Source organism: Lynx rufus, unplaced genomic scaffold (genome assembly GCF_022079265.1).
Source record: "Lynx rufus isolate CCGP_SWC_20201006 ecotype Redwood Valley unplaced genomic scaffold, mLynRuf1.p SCAF_1, whole genome shotgun sequence".
Classification (NCBI taxonomy): Eukaryota; Metazoa; Chordata; class Mammalia; order Carnivora; family Felidae; genus Lynx; species Lynx rufus.
Genome location: NW_025814823.1, coordinates 172,361,910 through 172,382,675, shown reverse-complemented (window position 1 = coordinate 172,382,675; position 20,766 = coordinate 172,361,910). Strand labels below are relative to the sequence as shown.

General features: G+C 39.9%; 2 protein-coding genes across 2 annotated transcripts in view; one reads left to right on the top strand and one right to left on the bottom strand.

The window, feature by feature from the left end:
• The window catches only part of REEP5 (receptor accessory protein 5), a 39,958-nt gene extending 36,989 nt beyond the window's left edge, over positions 1-2,969 (top strand). Inside the window, exon 5 of the mRNA XM_047090267.1 lies at positions 586-2,969. Coding sequence (XP_046946223.1) covers positions 586-635 — 50 coding nt within the window. The 3' untranslated portion in view covers positions 636-2,969. The remainder of the gene's footprint in view (positions 1-585) is intronic.
• A 7,117-nt stretch (positions 2,970-10,086) lies between these two features.
• SRP19 (signal recognition particle 19) lies at positions 10,087-16,179 on the bottom strand. Its single transcript, XM_047090255.1, has 5 exons — positions 16,067-16,179; positions 15,352-15,427; positions 12,650-12,721; positions 12,416-12,527; positions 10,087-10,579 (listed from the first exon to the last, which is right to left on the bottom strand). Exons 1-5 carry the CDS (start codon positions 16,105-16,107, stop codon positions 10,446-10,448), a joined length of 435 nt encoding a protein of 144 aa, XP_046946211.1. The 5' UTR covers positions 16,108-16,179; the 3' UTR covers positions 10,087-10,445.
• Between the last annotated feature and the right edge of the window lie 4,587 nt (positions 16,180-20,766).

Below are 20,766 nucleotides of genomic sequence, written 5' to 3'. Positions count from 1 at the left end.
AAGGCTTAGTCTCCCACAGATACAAGAATATTTTCTTGATGAGTGTAGTATCTTGCCACCAACTCAAACACTTAGAGGGAAATGGTGGCACAATGAAGAGAATATAAAGGTGTATAAATATTCCATCATTTCTGAGGTGTAGGAAGGAGGAATTTCTGTGATTTTTTTTTTTTTTTTGTCACCATGGGATAGATGACCTAGTTGTCATCAGACTGAGACATAGTCAAATTAAACAGGTGAGCACCCAGACACAAACAAGAATTTCTTGCTTGTACAGAGGAGCACTACATGCCCAGGGAATCCCTGCTTCTTGTGACACCTGAAGGAGGGTAGACAGCTTAGAGGAGACGGTTACTGTACAGGGTTAGGCTAGACGACCTTAACGAAATATGCTAGGGTACTCAGGATCTGTGCTCTGAAGAGGTCTCTCTCTGGTCCACTTCCTGGAAACTCTCTCAGCCCTGCCACAAACCTCAGTGTGTTCTCATCTGGATATGAGTCATCCAAGTTGCTATCTAGTCACTACATTAGGAACCGAGCTGGCATTACAAATAGTCTTGACACAGTTTTCTTCCCTCCTAACAGCCAAGAAAGCAGCAGTGAATTTACTTGGTGAAGAAAAGAAGAGCACCTAACTGCTGACTGGATGAGACCTGTCTGCCCTCTCTGTACCTGCCTATTAGCGCTTGATGTTATATTAGGGACTGTGGTATAATCATTTTAATAATGTTGCCTTGGAAACATTTTTGATATATTAAAAAAAAGGAATGTGTGTTTTTTTGGTTTCTTTTGCTTACTTTTACTGTCTATATACATAGGGGGCATTTAAATTTAATGCAATGGGCAGCGTCCAAATTTTTGGAAAATATATTTTGCCTCTGGGAAGGAAAAGACATGTGTTACCATCCTGTAGGAAATAGAAACTTGAAATTCTATATCCCACAGGCTTTGTACTTCAACAGGCTCTCTCTGCATGCATTTTCTCTGTACTTCTATTTTAGGATACTCTTTAAGGTTCTACTTCATGTAATGTACAATTTTGTATGAAATGTTTTTAATGTATTTGTGCATACATATGTGTAGGGAAATGTTACTGTCTGACTGTGACATGTATAATGCTCACAGGGAGCGCCTGCCAAAAGCTGAAGGTTCCAGTGTGCTGGTGTGATCTATTAAATAATATCTCAGAAAATTAAAAAAACAAATACTGATATTTCCAGTGAATAGTTAAGTGATAAATGAAGTTAAGTGATAAACTGGTTTATCACCTGGTTGTTTCGCTAACTTTGTAGCAGCTGAATACCAGAATAGATGTGTAAAGCAGTCACTTTGGTGATAGATGGGGAAATGTACACACACACACCAATAATACACAGCTCCCAACTTCCTGTAGAACTAGTAATGTCTTGTGGCCTTTAAAAAAAAGCTGATTATAAACTTTAGATTTGTCTGTTTTAAGATGCTATAACGGAAACCATTCCTGGTTTCTTCTTCAAAGCTGAGTAATATGTTGGTTTAGTCTTGTTTCTTTACGAGTCTTTTTTTTTTTTTTTTTTTTGAAACTAGCCTAAGGAACCTCTAGACTTTCCCACCTCTGATTACAGGTATGTTCTTGTTTCTGTCATTAGCAGCTACATGCTAATGACGACACCAGGCTCTTAGACCAAGGCTGGGAGAATGAAAGGATGATCTAACCTATATAATCCAGTTGACAGTGAAGTCAAACTGCTTTCACCTTCTTTCTCTGGCCTTTAAAGTCAAACAAACAAGAGGCCTCCCTGGCTTAAAGTTCAGTCATTTGTGGTCCATTTAAATGCCTTCATCTTTATACTCTGTTTTGATAAATTGCAGATAACCACATAGTTTAAGTACAGAACAAAAATTTAACATTAAGGTTTCTGGTTTGATCTGCCAACTCACAGGAACTTCAAAAACTGAGCATCCTTCTGAATTAGACTACACTGACCAAACAAAACCAATTATAACAAAACAAGTTTAATTATCCCGTCTGTAAAATACTTTTTAAGGCAAAAAGGAGATAATTAGCTGTCCTTTGGATAATGGGTAAGATCATAATGAAATCTCGTGATGTAAAAAATACCAAAGATATCAAAAATTAGGGACAATATCAGCTAAATATTATAATATGGATCACATTATTTTTTTCCTGTAAGACAGTGGTAATCATAAGACATCTTATTAAACTTACCTTAAAGGAAAAAAAAAAACTTAGAAAATAAGCAATTAATTATCAGCAGAAAATCAAGCCTTAGATTAAAAAAAAAAAAAAAGTTCCTCCAGGAGTACTTAAGTTCCTTTCCCCACAATAAAGTACACCTTTCTTGGTGGCAGAAGAATGAAAATTAGCAACTTCTAGCATACAGAATATATAATCAGGTTGTCAGCATGTAGAATATATAACTTTCAGTATACAAAATACCAGGCAAGAGGGGGAAGCGTAAAAGTTACTATTGCTCATAACTACTTACAGGCTGATACCAGTTTAAAAACTGCTATAGTAAGAAAATATATTCTGAATGCAATTATTTTGTCCTTACAGCTTTTTCCTGCAGTGCATTCTGTAAGAAATTTAAGTTCCTGTTTTTGGCAAAGTGTACATACTAATGACAGAAGTTAATGAGTTGAGCAATTGTGTCTGTTTAAATTTCCCAGATAACATATCACCATGGCTAGAGTATTTGAAAAACTAATTGAGCCTGTGTCTGGCTAGAAGACAAGCATTTATGTGTACATGAATGGTGTTTCAGGGGTAAAATCAAAGAATCTCCCCAACAGTTCTTCCCTTACTTGAAAGCTTTCAGATCAACAGTTACTGCTACTCTGGGGAAAGTTTTCTATCCATAGCCTGAAGAAAATGAGCATAGCCATTAAATAAGTTATCACCCATCCTGAAGATGTGATATATTAAATGGAAATGGATGTAAATAAACTTCTGTTATCTCACTGAACTGTTATGTTTCATTTTATTTTCTGGGGCTTAAGAGAATCTAGAATCATTTAAGCAATATCTGAAGTAAAATACAGGTAAATGAACCTTAAACACTGCTGTTCATTAACCCCATTCTTTACCTGGCCTGTAGTCATCCCCTGGTGGTTACTACCTGTCAGAGGAAAAACTCCCAAAGGAAAACAAACGTGAAAAGCTTTTAGCAATAATTAGCACTAGATTTATTTTTTTTTAAATTTTTTTTTTTCAACGTTTATTTATTTTTGGGACAGAGAGAGACAGAGCATGAACGGGGGAGGGGCAGAGAGAGAGGGAGACACAGAATCGGAAACAGGCTCCAGGCTCTGAGCCGTCAGCACAGAGCCCGACGCGGGGCTCGAACTCCCGGACCGCGAGATCGTGACCTGGCTGAAGTCGGACGCTTAACCGACTGCGCCACCCAGGCGCCCCAAATTAGCACTGGATTTAAAAGAAACCTAAGTTGCTTTCTACTGCATATTTCGTTACACCCAGTCTCCTAGAAGTTGGTTGCCTGTAAGTACATTTTGATGTAGCAAACACTTCCTGCATGTGCCTGCAAATTACTCTATACTTAAGAAGAGACCAAGGAAGGAGGAACTTGAGAATTTTATCAAAAATGTCTGCTTCTGGGGGGCGCCTGGGTGGCTCAGTCGGTTAAGCGTCTGACTTCAGCTCAAATCACGATCTCGCGGTCCATGAGTTCGAGCCCCGCGTCGGGCTCTGGGCTGATGGCTCAGAGCCTGGAGCCTGCTTCTGATTCTGTGTCTCCCTCTCTCTCTGCCCCCCCCCCACCCCCCGTTCATGCTCTCTGTCTCAAAAATAAGTAAACATTAACAAAAAAAAAATTAAAAAAAAAATGCTTCTGGAGGGCATGCTTTGGTCAGCTTTGTCTTCCACATCTGCTTTTACATGTCTGTATGTCTAGAATCATGGTGTCTAGAGTGAGAGTTCACATCCTGAGCCATCAGATGATATTAAGTTATATGTAGTACAGTAGGAAAGTAATTATGTTTGAGAATGACCTTCATTAAATCTTTTTCTGGCTCTTTATTACAATATTAGCTTATAAAATCTATAATATACATCTCAGAGTATTAAGAACAATAAGAAGGTTCTTTGGTTAGATCAGTTGGTTTTCAAACTTCAGTGTGCATTGGAATTTCTCTGCAGGGGAGGGGATTGTTCTAACAGATTGCTGGTCCCATCCAGAGTTTCTGATTCAGTAGGTCTGGGGTGGAACTGAAAAATTTGCATTTCCAATAAATCCCTAGGTAATGCCGATGGTCCAGAAACCACACTTTGAGATAAAAACCATCGGGTTAGACAAACGTTACCTCTACACTTAGTATACAGTGGTTTTTAGATCTGGCTGCATATTACAATCACCTGAGCAGCTTTCCAAAAATGCTGGTATCTCCCTCCACTACCAGAAATTCTGGTATCTACTGTGATACCCAGGTGCCAGTATGCTTTTAAAACTCTAGGGTGATTCTAACATGTAGCCAGTGTTAAGAACTTGTAGAAACTACTACTGGGGTCAAGAATCCCAAGGTCTGCAGTTTACCTTCACTCATATTGGTTCACCAGGTCTGTGTTTCCTAATGTTGCTATAACACATTGCCACAAATTTAGTGGCTCAAAACAGTATAAATTTAGTAGCTTACAGTTCTGGAGATCAGACATCCAAAAGGGTCTGCATTCCTTCTGGAGACTAGGGGAGAATCCATTTCCTTGCTTCTTTCAGCTAGAAGCTGCTTGCATTCATTGGCTTGGGACCCCTTAGCACTCTACTTCCCTTTTATAAAGATCCTTCAGATTACAGTGGGCCCACCTGGATAACCACTACTTTCTCCAGCTGAAGATTCCTAATCACACCTGCAAGGCCTTTTGCCATATGAAGTAATATTCACAAGGGGGTTTTTTTGGTGGGAGAACAACACATTATTCTGCCTACCACACCTAATCTCTTTGGTATAGACATTTCATTATAGGGTGCCTGCATGGCTCAGCTGGTTGAGCATGATTCTTGATTTTGGCTCAGGTCATGATCTCACAGTTCGGGAGCTCAAGCCCTGCATCCTGCTCTGCTCTGGGAGCACGGAGCCTGCTTGGGATTCTCTCCCTGCCTCTCTCTCTGCACCTCTCCCACTCGCACTTGGTCTCTCTCTCTCTCTCTCAAAATAAACAAACATTAAAAATTTTTTCATTATAGGGGCACCTGGGTGGCTCAGTTGGTTAAGCATCCGAATCTTGGGTTTCAGCTCAGGTCATGATCTTGCGGTTTGCAGGTCAGCCAGGCTCTGTGCTGACAGTGTAGATCCTGCTTGGGATTCTCTCTCTCCCTCCATCTCTCTCTGACCCTCCCCTGCTTTTACTCTCTCTCAAAATAAATGATAAACATTAAGAAAAAAACTTTTTCTTTATAAAGTCACCCGCAATATCAAAATAACCACAAAGAACAATCTTAATGTTGTGAGGGAACTAAAAATTTAAAAAAAGGAATAGTGAAAAAACACCTTATCTTCTTTCAGGTGAAAGAGATTGTCCTCCAGAGATAGTAAAAGGATTTCTGGAGTGGGGAGGACACAGGCAGAGTCAAGGGAGGGAAGTTGTAATAAAAACTGGATTGACTCAATGGTAAGACCCATTTCCCCCACTCCAACTTCTCCCACTGGACGCCCAGGTCTTTATCCTCCTTGGAGCTTGTTGGACTCTAGGGAACAGGTCAGTCTAAGAAAAAACATTTCTGATCTTGGAAATTTCCCCTAAAAGAACATCTCACCCAGATATCCCTTTAGTAAAATTCAGTCTGCAAACCTTTCTTATGTGCTCAGAACTTCTAATCAGCTTTTTGGTTTGTCACTCAAAAAGCCATCAATCTACAACCAAAAAACCCTGGTCTAAGGAAAGCCACTTAATATGACAGGGATCAAAATAAAAACCACAACCACCGCCAACGAAATGAAATCGAAAACAAAAGAATATAAAGCATACCCCCTGAGAACAAAATGCTAGAAAAAGGAAATATTCAGATAACAAGAAAGCTTGAAGAAGCTGAAAATATAAGAAAAATGAACAGTTCAATAGAGGGGTTGGAAGACAGAGCTGAGGAATTCTAGGAAATAGAATATAAAGACAAAGAAATGGAAATAAGAGGAAAAAAAGATGAGAAAATTTGTGAGCTAGTCCAGCACATCTAATATCCAAATAAGGAGTTCCAAGATCAGAAAGAATTCCACTGATGAAATTTTCAAGAAAATTCCCAGAACTGAAAGACACAAGTTTTCAGATTGAAAGGCCCATTAGGTAGGTACCCAGCACAATAGACAAAAAAGTCCAAAGCCACACTATTGTGATATTTTAAAATATTGAGATGTTGTGAGTTTCTTTCTTTTTTTTAATGTTCATTTATTTTTGAGACAGAGAGAGACAGAGCATGAACGGGGGAGGGGCAGAGACAGAGGGAGACACAGAATCGGAAACAGGCTCCAGGCTCTGAGCCATCAGCCCAGAGCCCAACGCGGGGCTCGAACTCACGGACCGTGAGATCGTGACCTGAGCTGAAGTCGGACGCTCAACCGACTGAGCCACCCAGGCACCCCGAGATGTTGTGAGTTTCAACAAGAAAAATGTGAGTCACAAAAGATCATTAACTAGAATGACTTGGACTTCCCTTCAGCTAAAACATCAGTCAGAAGACCACGATGCAATGTCCTTGAACTTCTGAAATAAAATGACTTTCGATTCTAATTCTATACTCAGCCAAACTGTGTGAGGGTACAATGACATGCAACGCCTAAGAACATTTACCTCCCTTGCATTTTTCCCAGAAGATCCTGAAGATGGGCTACAAACAAGGACGTAACCCAAGACAGAATGCACAGGATTCCATAATACAGGATGCCCAAAACAGCAAAGCAGTGAAGCAGGTCACTCTGGATGCAGAGTAAAGCTGTGCACTAGGCCTAAAGGGTAACCAGTAGAGATTAGAACCAGGTAAAATGCTCCAGAAAAGACTTCTTTAAAAAGATGAATTAAACGGACATGTACAAACTCTTTAAAAGGATATTTTTTGACAGCTGATACTGTGTGGTTGAGTTAGTGATAAATATTTAAAAAACTAATAAAATAATTAGATCTATGGAAAACACAAATCCAGAAAACAAAAATAACAATAGCATACTTCAGTGTTTCTCACTGTAATGTGCATAAGAATCCCTTGGGGACCTTTTAAATTCTGGGCTGGGGCCAAAGATTTTGCATTTTTCACAATTTCCCAGGAGAGACCAGTGCTGCTGGACCCCTGACCACACATTTGAGTAGCAAAGTATTGCATGGTTCAGCTATGAATGGAATACAGGATAGTAATGTGAACTCTGAATACTGATTAAAGTTATGAAATAGAGTGGTAGGAGGGAGAGACCAGTGCTGCTGGACCCCTGACCACACATTTGAGTAGCAAAGTATTGCATGGTTCAGCTATGAATGGAATACAGGATAGTAATGTGAACTCTGAATACTGATTAAAGTTATGAAATAGAGTGGTAGGAGGGAGGGATAGGAAGCATACATTGGGGGGTAAAACTAAATCGTTTTCTTCAACAGATAGAAGTTAATGCCTAAAAAACAAACGGATGCCTGGGTGGCTCAGTCTATTAAGCATCCGACTTTGGCTCAGGTCATGATCTCATGGCTCATAGGTTCGAGCCCCACATCAGGCTCTGTGCTGACAGCTCAGAGCCTGGAGCCTGTTTCAGATTCTGTCTCCCTCTCTCTCTGCTCCTCCCCTGCTCATGCTCTGTCTCTCTCAAAAAGAAACATTAAAAAAATAAAAATAAATAGAAAACACACAAAAACTAGCTGGCTCTTTACATTATCTATTATATTGATAACAATAAAGTCCTTAAAAAGTGGCCAAAGGATGTGAACATAACTCACTGAAATAAATACAAATGGCATTTCAACATAAAAATACCTGCTCAGTGTTGCTCATTAGAAAAGACTGTATTTTTTACTTGATTGGCAAAGAAAAGTTCAATTATGCACTGACTGCAACAATGTGAAAAGTTCAATTATGCACTGATTGCCGCATTACAGAAAGAGTCCCGAAACCTTTCTGACAATCCCTATTGCCCCATAACCCAAATAATTTTAGACTCTGGTCATCTTTCTGTGACAAATCTTTTTTTTTTTTTTTTTTTTTTTAGTTTATTTTGAGAAAGACAGAGACAGTGTAAGCAGGGAGGGGCAGAGAGGGAGAGAGAGAGCATTGCCAGCTGCAGAACCCGACGTGGGGTTCAAACCCCAAACTGTGAGCTCATGACCTGCGCTGAAACCAAGAGTCAACACTTAAACCGACTGAGCCACCCAGGTACCCCTGTGACAAATCTTTTAAGTTGACTGCCCCAATATCCAGTCTCCACTTTCTTCCTTGGCTGACTCCATTTTCATGACTCAAAAAGCTATATAGTCACTTTCCTAGCCTCTCTTGCAGTTCAAGATGGACATGAGCCACAGTTCTTGACAATGAGACTTAAATGAAAGTTGGCTGGGAGGGATTTTGAGAAATCTTTAGCTTTCCTAAAGCAGGAATAAAAGTGTCTGGCACAGCTAGGTTTTCATTCTGCCTTGAAATCTGATGTTCTATCAGCCCTTTTATAAGCTTGAGACAACAAGCTGTTAGAAACATGCCATGGATAGTGGAATGGGAAGATAGGAGGGCATCACTGAGCAGCTGAACCAAAACCTGTAATACCTTTGGGTTTTATGTTATTCCAAAAAAAGTAACTCCTGCTTACGTTTCTCATTGTTTTGTTACATAAACACATTCCTAAGTAATAGATCTTCCCAGAGGGCTACTCTGAATCTTGTTTTGCATAGACTGCCCCAATATTTATTTGTAAATCAAATATATAAACTGCTATACTATTATGTTCACTATAAAATGTATGAACAACAGAAATTATTAAAGAGAGAAAAGAGTAAAAATTTGAATACTTCTTCCTACACACCCATGGATCACCTTCCTATAGCTTAGGTGTGTAAGTCCATTTAAAACTCTGAAACTCTGGATTCACTTATTTTGTCATCAAGTGGAATTTTTTCTCAAGCAATAAAAACAATGAAAATGGGATTTACTGGAAGAATATAAAGTATAGTTTACAGAATTCACAGAAGAGCCAAAACAGGCCTCAAGAACAGGACTTAGGATAACTCAAATCTGTAGACCATCAAGTATCTTAGCTTCCATCATCAACTATATGTCTGTGTTTCTACTCCAGATTTAAATTCCTAAAAAATAAACCATTGGTCTGGCTTGGGTCATACCCAGTGGTATGTCCTATAATTAATAGCCCTTCCAGAAGCATATGGAGTCAGAGAAGACAGTTCCCCAAATGATGCTCAGACAAAAACAAATGGCTGGATAGTGATTCTCTTAAATCTTATACAAAATTACCACTTTCAGAAATAGTGCTTTGGAATAAAGTCAGAATCACCAATCCAATTTAGTGTTTTGAGAAAAAGTATATCTCAAGGTGTTAAAGCATAGGTAGTAACATTAACTCCAATTAAAATAACGTTCTGGGGCACCTGGGTGGCTCAGTCGGTTAAGCGTCTGACTTCAGCTCAGGTCATAGTCTCGTGGTTCATGAGTTCAAGCCCCGCATTGGGCTCTGTGCTGACAGCTGAGCCTGGAGCCTGCTTCAGAGTCTGTGTCTCCCTCTCTCTCTATCCCTCCCCCACTCACACTGTTTCTGTCTCTCAAAAATGAATAAATGTTAAAAAAAAATATTTTTAAATAAATAAATAATGTTCTGAAGCCTATAAAACAAGCAAATCTAAAGCTTAAACTCCAGGATTTTCCATGTCAAAAAACTAGTAACTGAACACTTGATGACAATTGATTAAAATGATCTGTAGACTAGCTGTTCATAAACGTCCAAGAGGATTTAGCCATTTTCTTCTAGTTTTAAGCTCACACTAAGACTCATTTTATTCTCTTTAATTACCTCTTCTACTAGCATTAGTTCATAGGCAAAAGCTATTAAAAGTCAGTTTCAAATTTTATTTCACTAACTTAAAAGTTGAAGAAAATGTGTATTTCAAATCTTTAATTAAACTCATTATCTGAAACATGTTACACACAGGACAGATACAGAATTTCAAGTAACTGATGGTAGAATCCATTGTCCACTTAAAAATATGCTTCTTTCTTCCACAAAAACTCTCCATTGAAAGGCAAAGAAATTTTCTTTTATACTGTGTAAGAGCTAGATGGAAACTTCTGATGTAAATTTATTTCATTGTCAGCTCTGATGCTGAAGCTGGGAGGCACAAATGTCCATAGTTTGATTAAATGATGCAAACAAAAAGCTTCTGTTTCTCTTAGATATAAATTAGAAGCCTTCGTTCACGTCTCTCACAGTAGTACCACATACTTGATTCTCATCCCCGATCACTTCTTCTTCTTTCCTTTCCCTTTTTTACTTCCCTCTCCTTGCTGAAGACTTTGGTCACCACCTCCTGTTTTTTGTGTCCTTGTTTTTAGTTTAGGTATCATTTCCGCTGCATACAACATTACTGACTTACCTAGGAACCAGAAGTTAGGCTTAGTGTACAACTTAAGGAATAAGACATAAAAGCTCATTAACTTCAAATTAATCATAAAGGTCAACAAATTGTCACATCAGGAGAATGACAAGGATTAAAAAAAAAAAAAAAGAGTATGAAGACATGACTTGCTCAAGTGGGAGCCTTTCCTAGAGAAAAGGTTCTAAGAACTACAATGAAATATTTAAGTGAACAAAATAAAAATTTAAAACACAAATTTTGGTCTTGGCTCTAGTAACTGACTTCAAGATCAAAGGAGAATTAATCTAAATACAAAAACTGGGAAACAGAATGAAGACATCATTGTTATCTTAAGCTACAGAAACACAGGGCTGCTTAATTTTGTCAATGTCATCAAGCTACAAAAGATGTCATTCATATGCCCAGATGATTTATGCCTGCAGGTACCCTCTCTGTGCACCAAATAACTCTTCAGGCTCTAGTAGCTACTTTCAATACACTAAGCTCCTCATTTTTTCTCTCTTTTTACTTTCTAACTATTTTCTTGCTAGAAACAGGGAGAAAAATGTTTTCAATTTTTTACTTATATTTTACTTACTGGTGAAGTCAAAAGTTTTTTGTTTTTTTTATCTTTTAAGAGATAGTAAAGGAAGATGTCAAACCGAAGAAGAAATACACGGGAATATACTACCTGTTACTCTGGAGTCACAATCTTGTTTCCAGAAATATCTACTAACCTGGACAGGTTTTAGCATAGAAAAACCAACCTATGTTAACTAAACTAAAAACAATTTAGTTGTCAGCTTGGGATTATTGTGACAAGAAGGGAATTAATAGCTCCATTTAAAAAATTATAGTTTTTAGAAATGGAATTCAGAAAAGAATCATGTGTAAAAAAAAAAAAATTCATCTTCCCCAAACTAAGAATTAATATTTTGGGATACTGATATCCAATTGTGTTTGATTACTGTTGTTGTCTAAGAAATAAAATAAGAGAGGGGCGCCTGGGTGGCGCAGTCGGTTAAGCGTCCGACTTCAGCCAGGTCACGATCTCGCGGTCCGTGAGTTCGAGCCCCGCGTCGGGCTCTGGGCTGATGGCTCAGAGCCTGGAGCCTGTTTCCCATTCTGTGTCTCCCTCTCGCTCTGCCCCTCCCCCGTTCATGCTCTGTCTCTCTCTGTCCCAAAAATAAATAAAAAACGTTGAAAAAAAAAAATTTTAAAAAAAAAAAAAAAAGAAATAAAATAAGAGATAATGCTACAGTCTTCTCTGACCACCATCCCTGTGTCCCCACTCCCTGCTCACCATTAGGTTAATTACTATTTTAAGACTGGGGTTTTCTTACAGTCCACTTAAAATACATTTACATATATAATAATCAATAAGCAATGAGACATATATATCAATAAACAGTAATATTTTGTATTTAAATGTACCTAGGTGGTACCACACTATGCATTTCTCTTGCTTCTTTCACTTAGTATGGCTTTTTAGATTAGTTTTAGAAATTATTACCAGGCCCCAGAGCCTCTAGGATCTGAAATGGCATAAACATCTGACCATTCAGTAATTCTACACTATTAACTTGGGAATAATGATGGACTTGCAGAGGTTCATAACATGTTCACAAAACAAATTTTTTGGAGAAACAAACAGGCTTCATCACATTCTCAGAGGTCCTTAACTTAGGAGAAGTTAGAACCACTGTTTTCCTCTCTTTAGCAGTAGTCCTTTTCTAAATTAATCTGTAGAATGCCAATTATGATTTTTACCTTTCAAAAGGTCAGTTTTAGAACCTGTTTTGCAGAGTACAGGAATAAGCTGTCCCCAAACTTTGTTTATTCAGAAAAGCTTACGTGATGGAAACTGTACGAGACAGAGGCTGCCATCTTCCTGTTTGAGCTGGACCCGGACTCGGCCCCTGTACTGAACATCACGATTCCATTCTCTAGAGTACATTTTATTTTTCTAATGTGAAAAGGCAAAACAAAAACAAAAACAAAACAAAAAACAAAAAAACAGGCTTTAAGAAAGTTATTACATCAATGAGATTGAGTAGGAAAAATAGTGAAGAAAGAAACACCTCTTACCTCAAGGAATACGTTAAGTCCAACTGCTGAGCACACATCTTGAATCTCAGTAGCTGTAGGATTTTCAACAGCCTGAACAGTTAAAACAAAAACACTAAACAGCTTACTGTAAGTGGCTACTGCTGTATTGTTGGGTGAATCATTTCAAATACTATGATCACAATACCTATCAAAACCTTAGGTTTCCTTTTCATTAGGTACAGTTTTTTGCACTGTAATTTTAAAAACTCCTGGGAATAACACTGATTCATACTTGTGTGTCCATCCCCTTCCAACAGAACATGAACTTCACAAAGGCAAGTACTGTTTTATCACTATATTCCCAAGTTATCTGGTATGAGGCTTGGAGCATAGTAAGTGCTAAATGAATACTGATTAAACAACTATTATAGGTAACAACCGTTTTAGAAAGTGGTTTGGTAGCGTCCACTAAAGCTAAACATATGCATTCTTCATGGATGGGCAATTCCACTTCTAGTATATATCCACGAAAAATGCAAAACATGTTCCCTAAAAGACAAGCTAAAGAATGTTGACAGTAGTAGTATGTGTAATAGCCCCAAACTAGAAGCAACCCAATTATCCATCAACAGTAGAATAGACTGTGGTATATTTATACACTTCAACACTACAGAGCAGTGGTTTTCAGTAAGGTAATTTTTCCCCTCTGATATTTACAATGCTAGGAGACATTTTTAATTGTCAGAGGAGTCAGGCAAGGCACTGGTATCTGGTGGGTAGAGGCCAAACATGCTGCTAAAAAACCTAAAGTGCACAGAACAGCCCCCACACAAGAATGATCTGGCTCAAAATGTCAGTGGTGCTGTTGTTGAGAAACGCTGCTACAGGGCAGTGAAAATTAACAAACTATACTAAAAAATGTGAATAAATTTCTTAAGCTTAAAGTTCAGTGAAAAAAGACAGACACAAAAGTACATAGTGTATGTAATGCCATTTAAATAAAATTTAAAGGGACGCCTGGATGGCTTGGTTGGAGGAGCATGCGACTCTTGATCTTGGGGTTGTGAGTTGAAGCCCCACGCTGGGTGCAGGGATTACTTTAAAATAAAATTTAAAGGGGCGCCTGGGTGGGTCAGTCGGTTAAGCTTCCAACTTCAGCTCAGGTCATGACCTCGCAGTTGTGGGTTCCAGCTCAAAGCCTGGAACCTGCTTCAGATTCTGTGTCTCCCTCTCTCTCTGCCCCTCCTCTGCTCATGCTCTGTCTCTGTCTCAAAAATAAATAAAAACATTTAAAAAATAATAATAAATAAAATAAAATTTAAAAAATAAAGTTTAAAAACAAAATTAATATATTGTGCTGGAAGTCAGGACAGTGGTTATCCTTGTGAGTATGAGGAGGGGGCAGTGACTGTGAGGAGACAAAAGAATCTTCCTAGGTGCTGAAAATGCTTTCTTTTTTTAATTTGGGTGCTTGGTTACCCATGTGTGTACTCAGTCTGTGAAAATTAATCAAGATATACACTTAAGACTTATCTATATTTCTGTATGTATCCTATATGTCAATAAAGTTAAAAACCAGTTATTCTCCAAGTTATGTGAGACCCTGCTACCAGAGGCCTCTGTCACATTGGCTTGATGTCAGGCATTATCCTGAATCAGGGCTTTGGTATAGTCTCTTTTACTCTGGGGCAGCAAAGCAGACCTTCCTTTACACATATCTAAACAACAAAATGGGAAATAATAAATGACACAAAAATAATGCATCGCTTCAGGTCACTTCCTTGAATCTGTCATTAGATTACAAAACATAAACAGGGCTTTGGGGCGCCTGGCTCAGTTGATTAAGTGTCCCACACTTAATTTCGGCTCTGGTCATGATATCACGGTTTCATGAGATCGAGCCCATCCTCGGGCTCTGCACTGACAACATGGAGCCTGCTTGGGATTCTCCCTCTCCCTGCTTCTCCACCCCTACCCTGCTTACTCTGTCTCAAAAATAAACAAACATGAAAAAGTAAAACCTAAACAAGGGAAAAATCCTATTTTTAACAGCTGCAACACCCTACTTTTTAAAAGTATTACACTTTACCCCTAAAAAAAAAAAAAAAAGATAATGGACATAAACTATAAAACTCAACACATCTAAATTCTCTACAAGTCTTTTTATTTTTTTTTTAAATTAAAAAAATTTTTTTAAATGTTTATTTATTTTTGAGACAGAGAGAGACAGAGCATGAACGGGGGAGGGTCAGAGAAACAGACACAGAATCTGAAACAGGCTCCAGGCTCTGAGCTGACAGCTCAGACGTGGGGCTCGATCTCACGGACCGCGAGATCATGACCTGAGCCGAAGTCAGATGCTTAACCGACTGAGCCACCCAGGCGCCCCTCTGCAAGTCTTTTTTAAAAACGCAGTTGCATTCTGGACGTATACAATAATGTAAGCTTGGTTTCCTTTATTAAGGGCAAGGTTTTCACAATCTTGGTTTAAAAACCAGTAACAACATGCAAACCCTACCCCCACCCATCCTCTTTCAAGCACAGGCTCATGAAGAACCATTTAAAAAATCCCCCCAGCTAGGAATTAGAGCCTTTCTGGTTTCACCACTGTTAAGCGCCTCAATTCTTGGCAGCTGTTCACTTCAGGTCCTACACAATACAGTCCAGTAAAAGAAGCCCTTGCAGCCCTAACAGTACAACCTCTCAGAGCCCCTCAAGTACCGAGGTGGCAGCCCATTTACCTTGCTTATGGGGATTCGCCTCCCCTCCGCGATGGTCTTCTTGTTATTTAAATAAGCGGGATAGATACAAATGAATCTGTCACAGAAGGAAGCACAGCTAGTATCAGCAGAGCAGTATTTCCAAAAACTCATTCATTCTTTCATCACCAACAGGACTGCCAGCATACCTGTTATTTACTTAGTAGTTTTTCTTTAAATTGTCTCCCTTTTACTTAACTTACCTAAAAAGTAAACTTTCGTTTACTACTTAGAAAACACCACTTGCCAGAGAAGGTTTAAAACCAAACTAAACCAATGCCTTCACTGTTCAGTTAGCTACAGCTGCCTAGAGAACTTCCCGAGGGTGGGGCCTGCTGTCACACAGAAACTACGGCACCAGAGGTTTTAAAAGACTGTGAAGAACCTGAACGAACCTTCCTGAACGTAACAAGAGAACAGATTTGTCACTTGTGAGTCTGTTACTCAATGTCTGCCCACGTCGCACCCAAGGTCCTTTGTCTCAGGTACAGGCAGACACTGAGCTACCCAGAGTCGGAATTTCGAGGACCTACGAAGAGCCTGGCGCTGCTGGCCTCCCAGAGGAACCGACACCCGGGGAGCGGCCCGGAGCCTGCGGCCGGAGCCCAGCTCCCCGCCGCTAGCCTTTCTCGGGGGTGGGGAGGGTGGCGCAACACCCGCGGGCTCGCGGCAAGCCCGTCCCTTTCTCAGGACCCACCTGTCCTGGTCGGCCGGGGACCGTGCAGCAGCGCAAGCCATCTTCGCCCAGGCCCACACAGCGCCCGCCCACGGCCTCCGGGCAGAAAGCCTGCCGGTAATCGGCTCTGAGATTTCCCAGGCGACTCCGTTTTCCGGCGGAAGTCCAGCCCACCTCCCCGCCTACGCTTCCGCGGTTGTTCAGTTATCATTTGTTCCGGCATCTGTCGCTCTGCACTAACGTATGTAGTTTCTGACGTGGCGTTAGCACCTCTCTTATCGCGAGAGGATCCACGAAAGCTTCGAATTCCTTCTCTTGTCTTGTCAAACCCGAAGTTTTAGAACCTTACGCTGTCGCTAAAATGGGGTTAATATTTTACGCTCCTTCACATCCAGTTTCACACTGAGTTTGAATGGTGTTAGCTACCCTCACCCTTAGGTGAAGGCTGTATACCGCGAGTGATCTGTCTACACAGATCCGAGTAGACGAGGAAATGCCTCTTATGTTTAATCTTGATCTGCTCCTGGACCCCACAGCTTGCTTGTTTCCAACTTGGCAAATACGTATGTTTATAGTGGTGAAACAAGATAAATTACTGTTTCAATAAGACGTCTAAATGTTAAGAATTTGACTATACACCTTTTTAAACTACTGAAAAACACCTTCTACCTTACAATTCATTATATTTTTTGCATACCTTAGGTTAATTGCAAAGCACTATTTCAGCATGTCCGTTCTTCAACTAAACACACCTTCATTCCTATTCTAGTAGCTGCTGTTTAGTCCACACCAACAAAGGCACTTTTCTTTTTTTTTTTTTTTAATTTTTTTTCAACGTTTATTTATTTTTGGGACAGAGAGAGACAGAGCATGAACGGGGGAGGGGCAGAGAGAGAGGGAGACACAGAATCGGAAACAGGCTCCAGGCTCTGAGCCATCAGCCCAGAGCCTGACGCGGGGCTCGAACTCACGGACGGCGAGATCGTGACCTGGCTGAAGTCGGATGCTTAACCGACTGCGCCACCCAGGCGCCCCGCAAAGGCACTTTTCAAAGGTAAGTATTCTTTATTACAGATCAAACAAACAAACAAACAAACAAAAATCCTCCCCAAAGCTTGAGTCTCATTGAAGTTAGTTAATGGCCATTCAGGCTAATGATGGCTGAGCATAATGCCCATCTGGTCCTTCTGGAAGCCCCTGACTTTTCTCCACCCCCTCAATTCCTGCCTCTAAATCTTCCTTGTAGTTTCGCAGTACCGGATTAGTTTGGTGCTGATGTAAATACATCAGTCTTCTTTCTTGAAGTGTACATGATTCCTGTAAAAAGAGCTTCATGCAATGTGACCAACAAAACACAACAGGGATGAAATGAATCCAAGCTTTAAAATATCTACTTTGCCTGTTTTAAGATTTATTTTCATACTTTAGTTGCATCATGAAAACTCAAATACTTTTCAGAAAATCAATATTTTATATATCATATGGAAAAAATGGGACATGAACAAGGTAGCCTGAGGTTTAATACATACAGTAGCCTACTCACCATAGGGTTTTCTTAGACCTATGTAAATACTTGCAGACAAAAAGTCCCAATATTAAAATTGGTTATGTTTCCTGGTTCCTAAACACTAAGGGAGTTAATGATGGAGCTGATATTTTTGAGTGCCATTCTGTGCTAGATCCATAACTTCTATTTAACTCTACACTATAGTTGAAATATCTTACAAGCAGGTTGGTTTAAAGGAGGATGAAGTTGCATGTGGAAAATTGTGAAAATGACGAAAGGGCTTTAGAGATTGATGGCACTAGTTTTCAAATCTAATTTTTTAAATAAAGTTTATTTCGAGAGGGAAAGGAAGCGTGAATGGGAGAGGGAGAGAGAGAATCCCAAGCAGACTCTGCACTCCCAGTGGAGAGCCTGACATAGGGCTCAAACCTACGAACCCAGAGATCATGACCTGAGCCAAAGTCCAATGCTTAACCAACTGAACCATCCAGGTGCCTCTCAAATCTAATTCTTATCAAACTGTCTTCCTTTTCCTTATTTATATGTGCCACTAAATTCAACCTGTCAACCTTGGTTGAGGCTACTGGGTAGGGATGGGGTTCACAAAGGTGGAAAGAGAAGACCAAGATGGGCAAGAGAAATTTTCCTAAAATAGTTGGGAAGAATTGAAAGCAGGAGGAAGGGATTGAAGAAGAGATATGATATATGTGTGTGCATGGGCAGGAGGGGACTGGTAGATATGTAAGATGATCTGTGAGCTTTGACAGAAATGTGATTAGGGGAAGAATTGGTGGATTACATATCTGTGCTACAAATCACTGGATGGCTTCTATTGCATTCAACAAGGACATTTTGAGAAGCTACTATGTGCCAGCTACTTTACCAAGTGTTAGGGATACAGATAAAAATAATAAAATAGCTCTTGCTCGAATTTCTCACAGCTCTAAGGGGTGAGACTGTTATGCATACAGGTATACCAGGGCCATCCCAGCCTGCACTGAGTCAATGAGAAAACTCAGGCTAGCCTGGCTAACTAAGGGGATGGTCTGTCTGTTTCACTTGTCTATTACAATGTAACAAAACACTCTAAAAGTTAGTGCTTTAAGAGAACAGTGTATCCAGGGCACCTGGGTGGCTCAGTTGGTTCAGCGTCTGACCTGCTCAGGCCATGATCTTGTGGTTTGTGAGTTCGAGCCCCACGTTGGGCTCTGTGCTGACAGCTTGGAGACTGGAACCTGCTTCAGATTCTGTGTCTCCCTCTCTCTCTGCCCCTCCCCTGCTCATGCTCTGTCTCTCTCTGTCTCTCAATAATAAATAAATGTTAAAAAAAAATTAAAAGAACAATATTTCCTCACAAAACTGTAGTTTGGGTAGAGCTTAGCTGGAACAGCTGATCTGTGTTCCACATGGCATCTGCTGGAGATAGAAAGTCCCAAATGACTTCTTTACTCCTATATCTCTGCCTCACTGGTATGGTTGAATCAGCTGAAGGGTTGCTGGTACCTTCCTTTTCCTGTGGTGTAGCATCTCCATATGGCTAGGCTGAAATTTGACAAAGACTCTCTCCTTGATCAAACTTCTTTAGATAGTCTTCTCTGAGCTCTTGTCTTGACTGGCCTTGACCTTGGCCCGTGTTCTTGTTTTTTTTTTTTTTTTTTTTTTTTGCCTGCCTATCCCAGTTTTAGCAAGAATGCTGCTAAGTTAAATGTATCAGTCAGGGTTCTCCCGAGAGACGGAACTGTAAGATATATAGAGATATATGAGATTATTATAGGAATTGGCCCACACCATGGAGGCTGAGATATGCCACAATATGCTATCTGCAAGCTTGGAGAACGAGGAAAGCTGATGGTATAAATCAGCCTGAATCCAAAAGCCTGAGAACCAGGAGAGCTGATGGTGTAAGTCCCAGTTAGAATATCTGAGAAACGACATCAGATATGGGAGGACAGGAGATGGAAGTCCCAGTTCAAGAAAAGAGAGAGAAAATGTGCCATTCCTCCCCTTTTTTTGTTCTGTTTGTACTCTCGACAGATTAGATGATGCCTGCCCATATTGGTGGAGGCAGATATTTTTTACTCAGTTCTCTGATTTGAATGCTAATCTCTTCCGGAAACATATTCACAGACACACCCTGCAATGTTTTAACAGCTATGTGGGTATCCCTTAGCCCAGTTAATTTGTCACAGAAAATTAACCATCAAAGTAAGTATGTTGAGCACCCCCCTACTCTTGTTATCTGATCACCCTCAATATCTGATCAAATTCCTCATTCCCATCTCTGATAGTCCTTGGCCTGTCTTCAACAAGAATTTACCCTTAGAAATTTTCCATCTACTGAGGCCCTTACTCTGCCCTTTGGTTATAAATCTCCAACTGTCTTTGCTGCATTTGGAGTTGAACTGATCTCTCTCCTCTAGTCCAGTATCCCTATTGCAGTAGCCTTGAAGTCTTCCTTACCATTTTAACAAGTGTCAGAATAACTTTTTTCTTTAACAACTGCCTCATAGCATGGTAGTTTCAGGGCTTCTTACATAGTGGCTAGCTTCCTGCCGATGGCACAGTAGAAACTACCAGGCCTTTATAATGTCTGGTCTTGTAACTTCTTCCACATTTTATTGGTCAAAGCAGTCACAGGGCCAGCTCAGTAATAGATTCCCACATTGCAAAAAAGCATGTGGGATGGCAGATACTGTGCCATCTTTGAAAATATTATCTACCATCGTGTCAGAAGTTAATTTCTTTAAACAAAAATGTTTTTAATGTTTATTTATTTTTGAGAGAGAGAAAGAGAGAGAGAGACACAGACAGAGTGTGAGCCGGGGAGGGGCAGCGAGAAAGAGGGAGACAGAATCTGAAGCAGGCTCCAGGTTGTGAGCTGTCAGCACAGAGCCCAATGCTGGGCTCAAACAGTGAGACCATGACTGAAGTCGGTTGCTTAACTGACTGAGCCACCCCAGAAATCAATTTCTAAAGACACAGAATCTGCCCTAGGATAACTAAAAGTTAAGTTCACCAACCTGACCTAACGAAAGAGCTTTCAGTCAGGGGGAAAACACAGAGCACAACATGGTGTTTATGAGTAAGATTTGCTTACATGCCACATCCAGTCTCTGTTGGATTCATATCTATATCTTGGGATGGGAGGGTAGACTAGAGGCAAAATCTTTTTTATAATAAAACTGTTTCATTAAAAATCCTTTATGGCATTTGA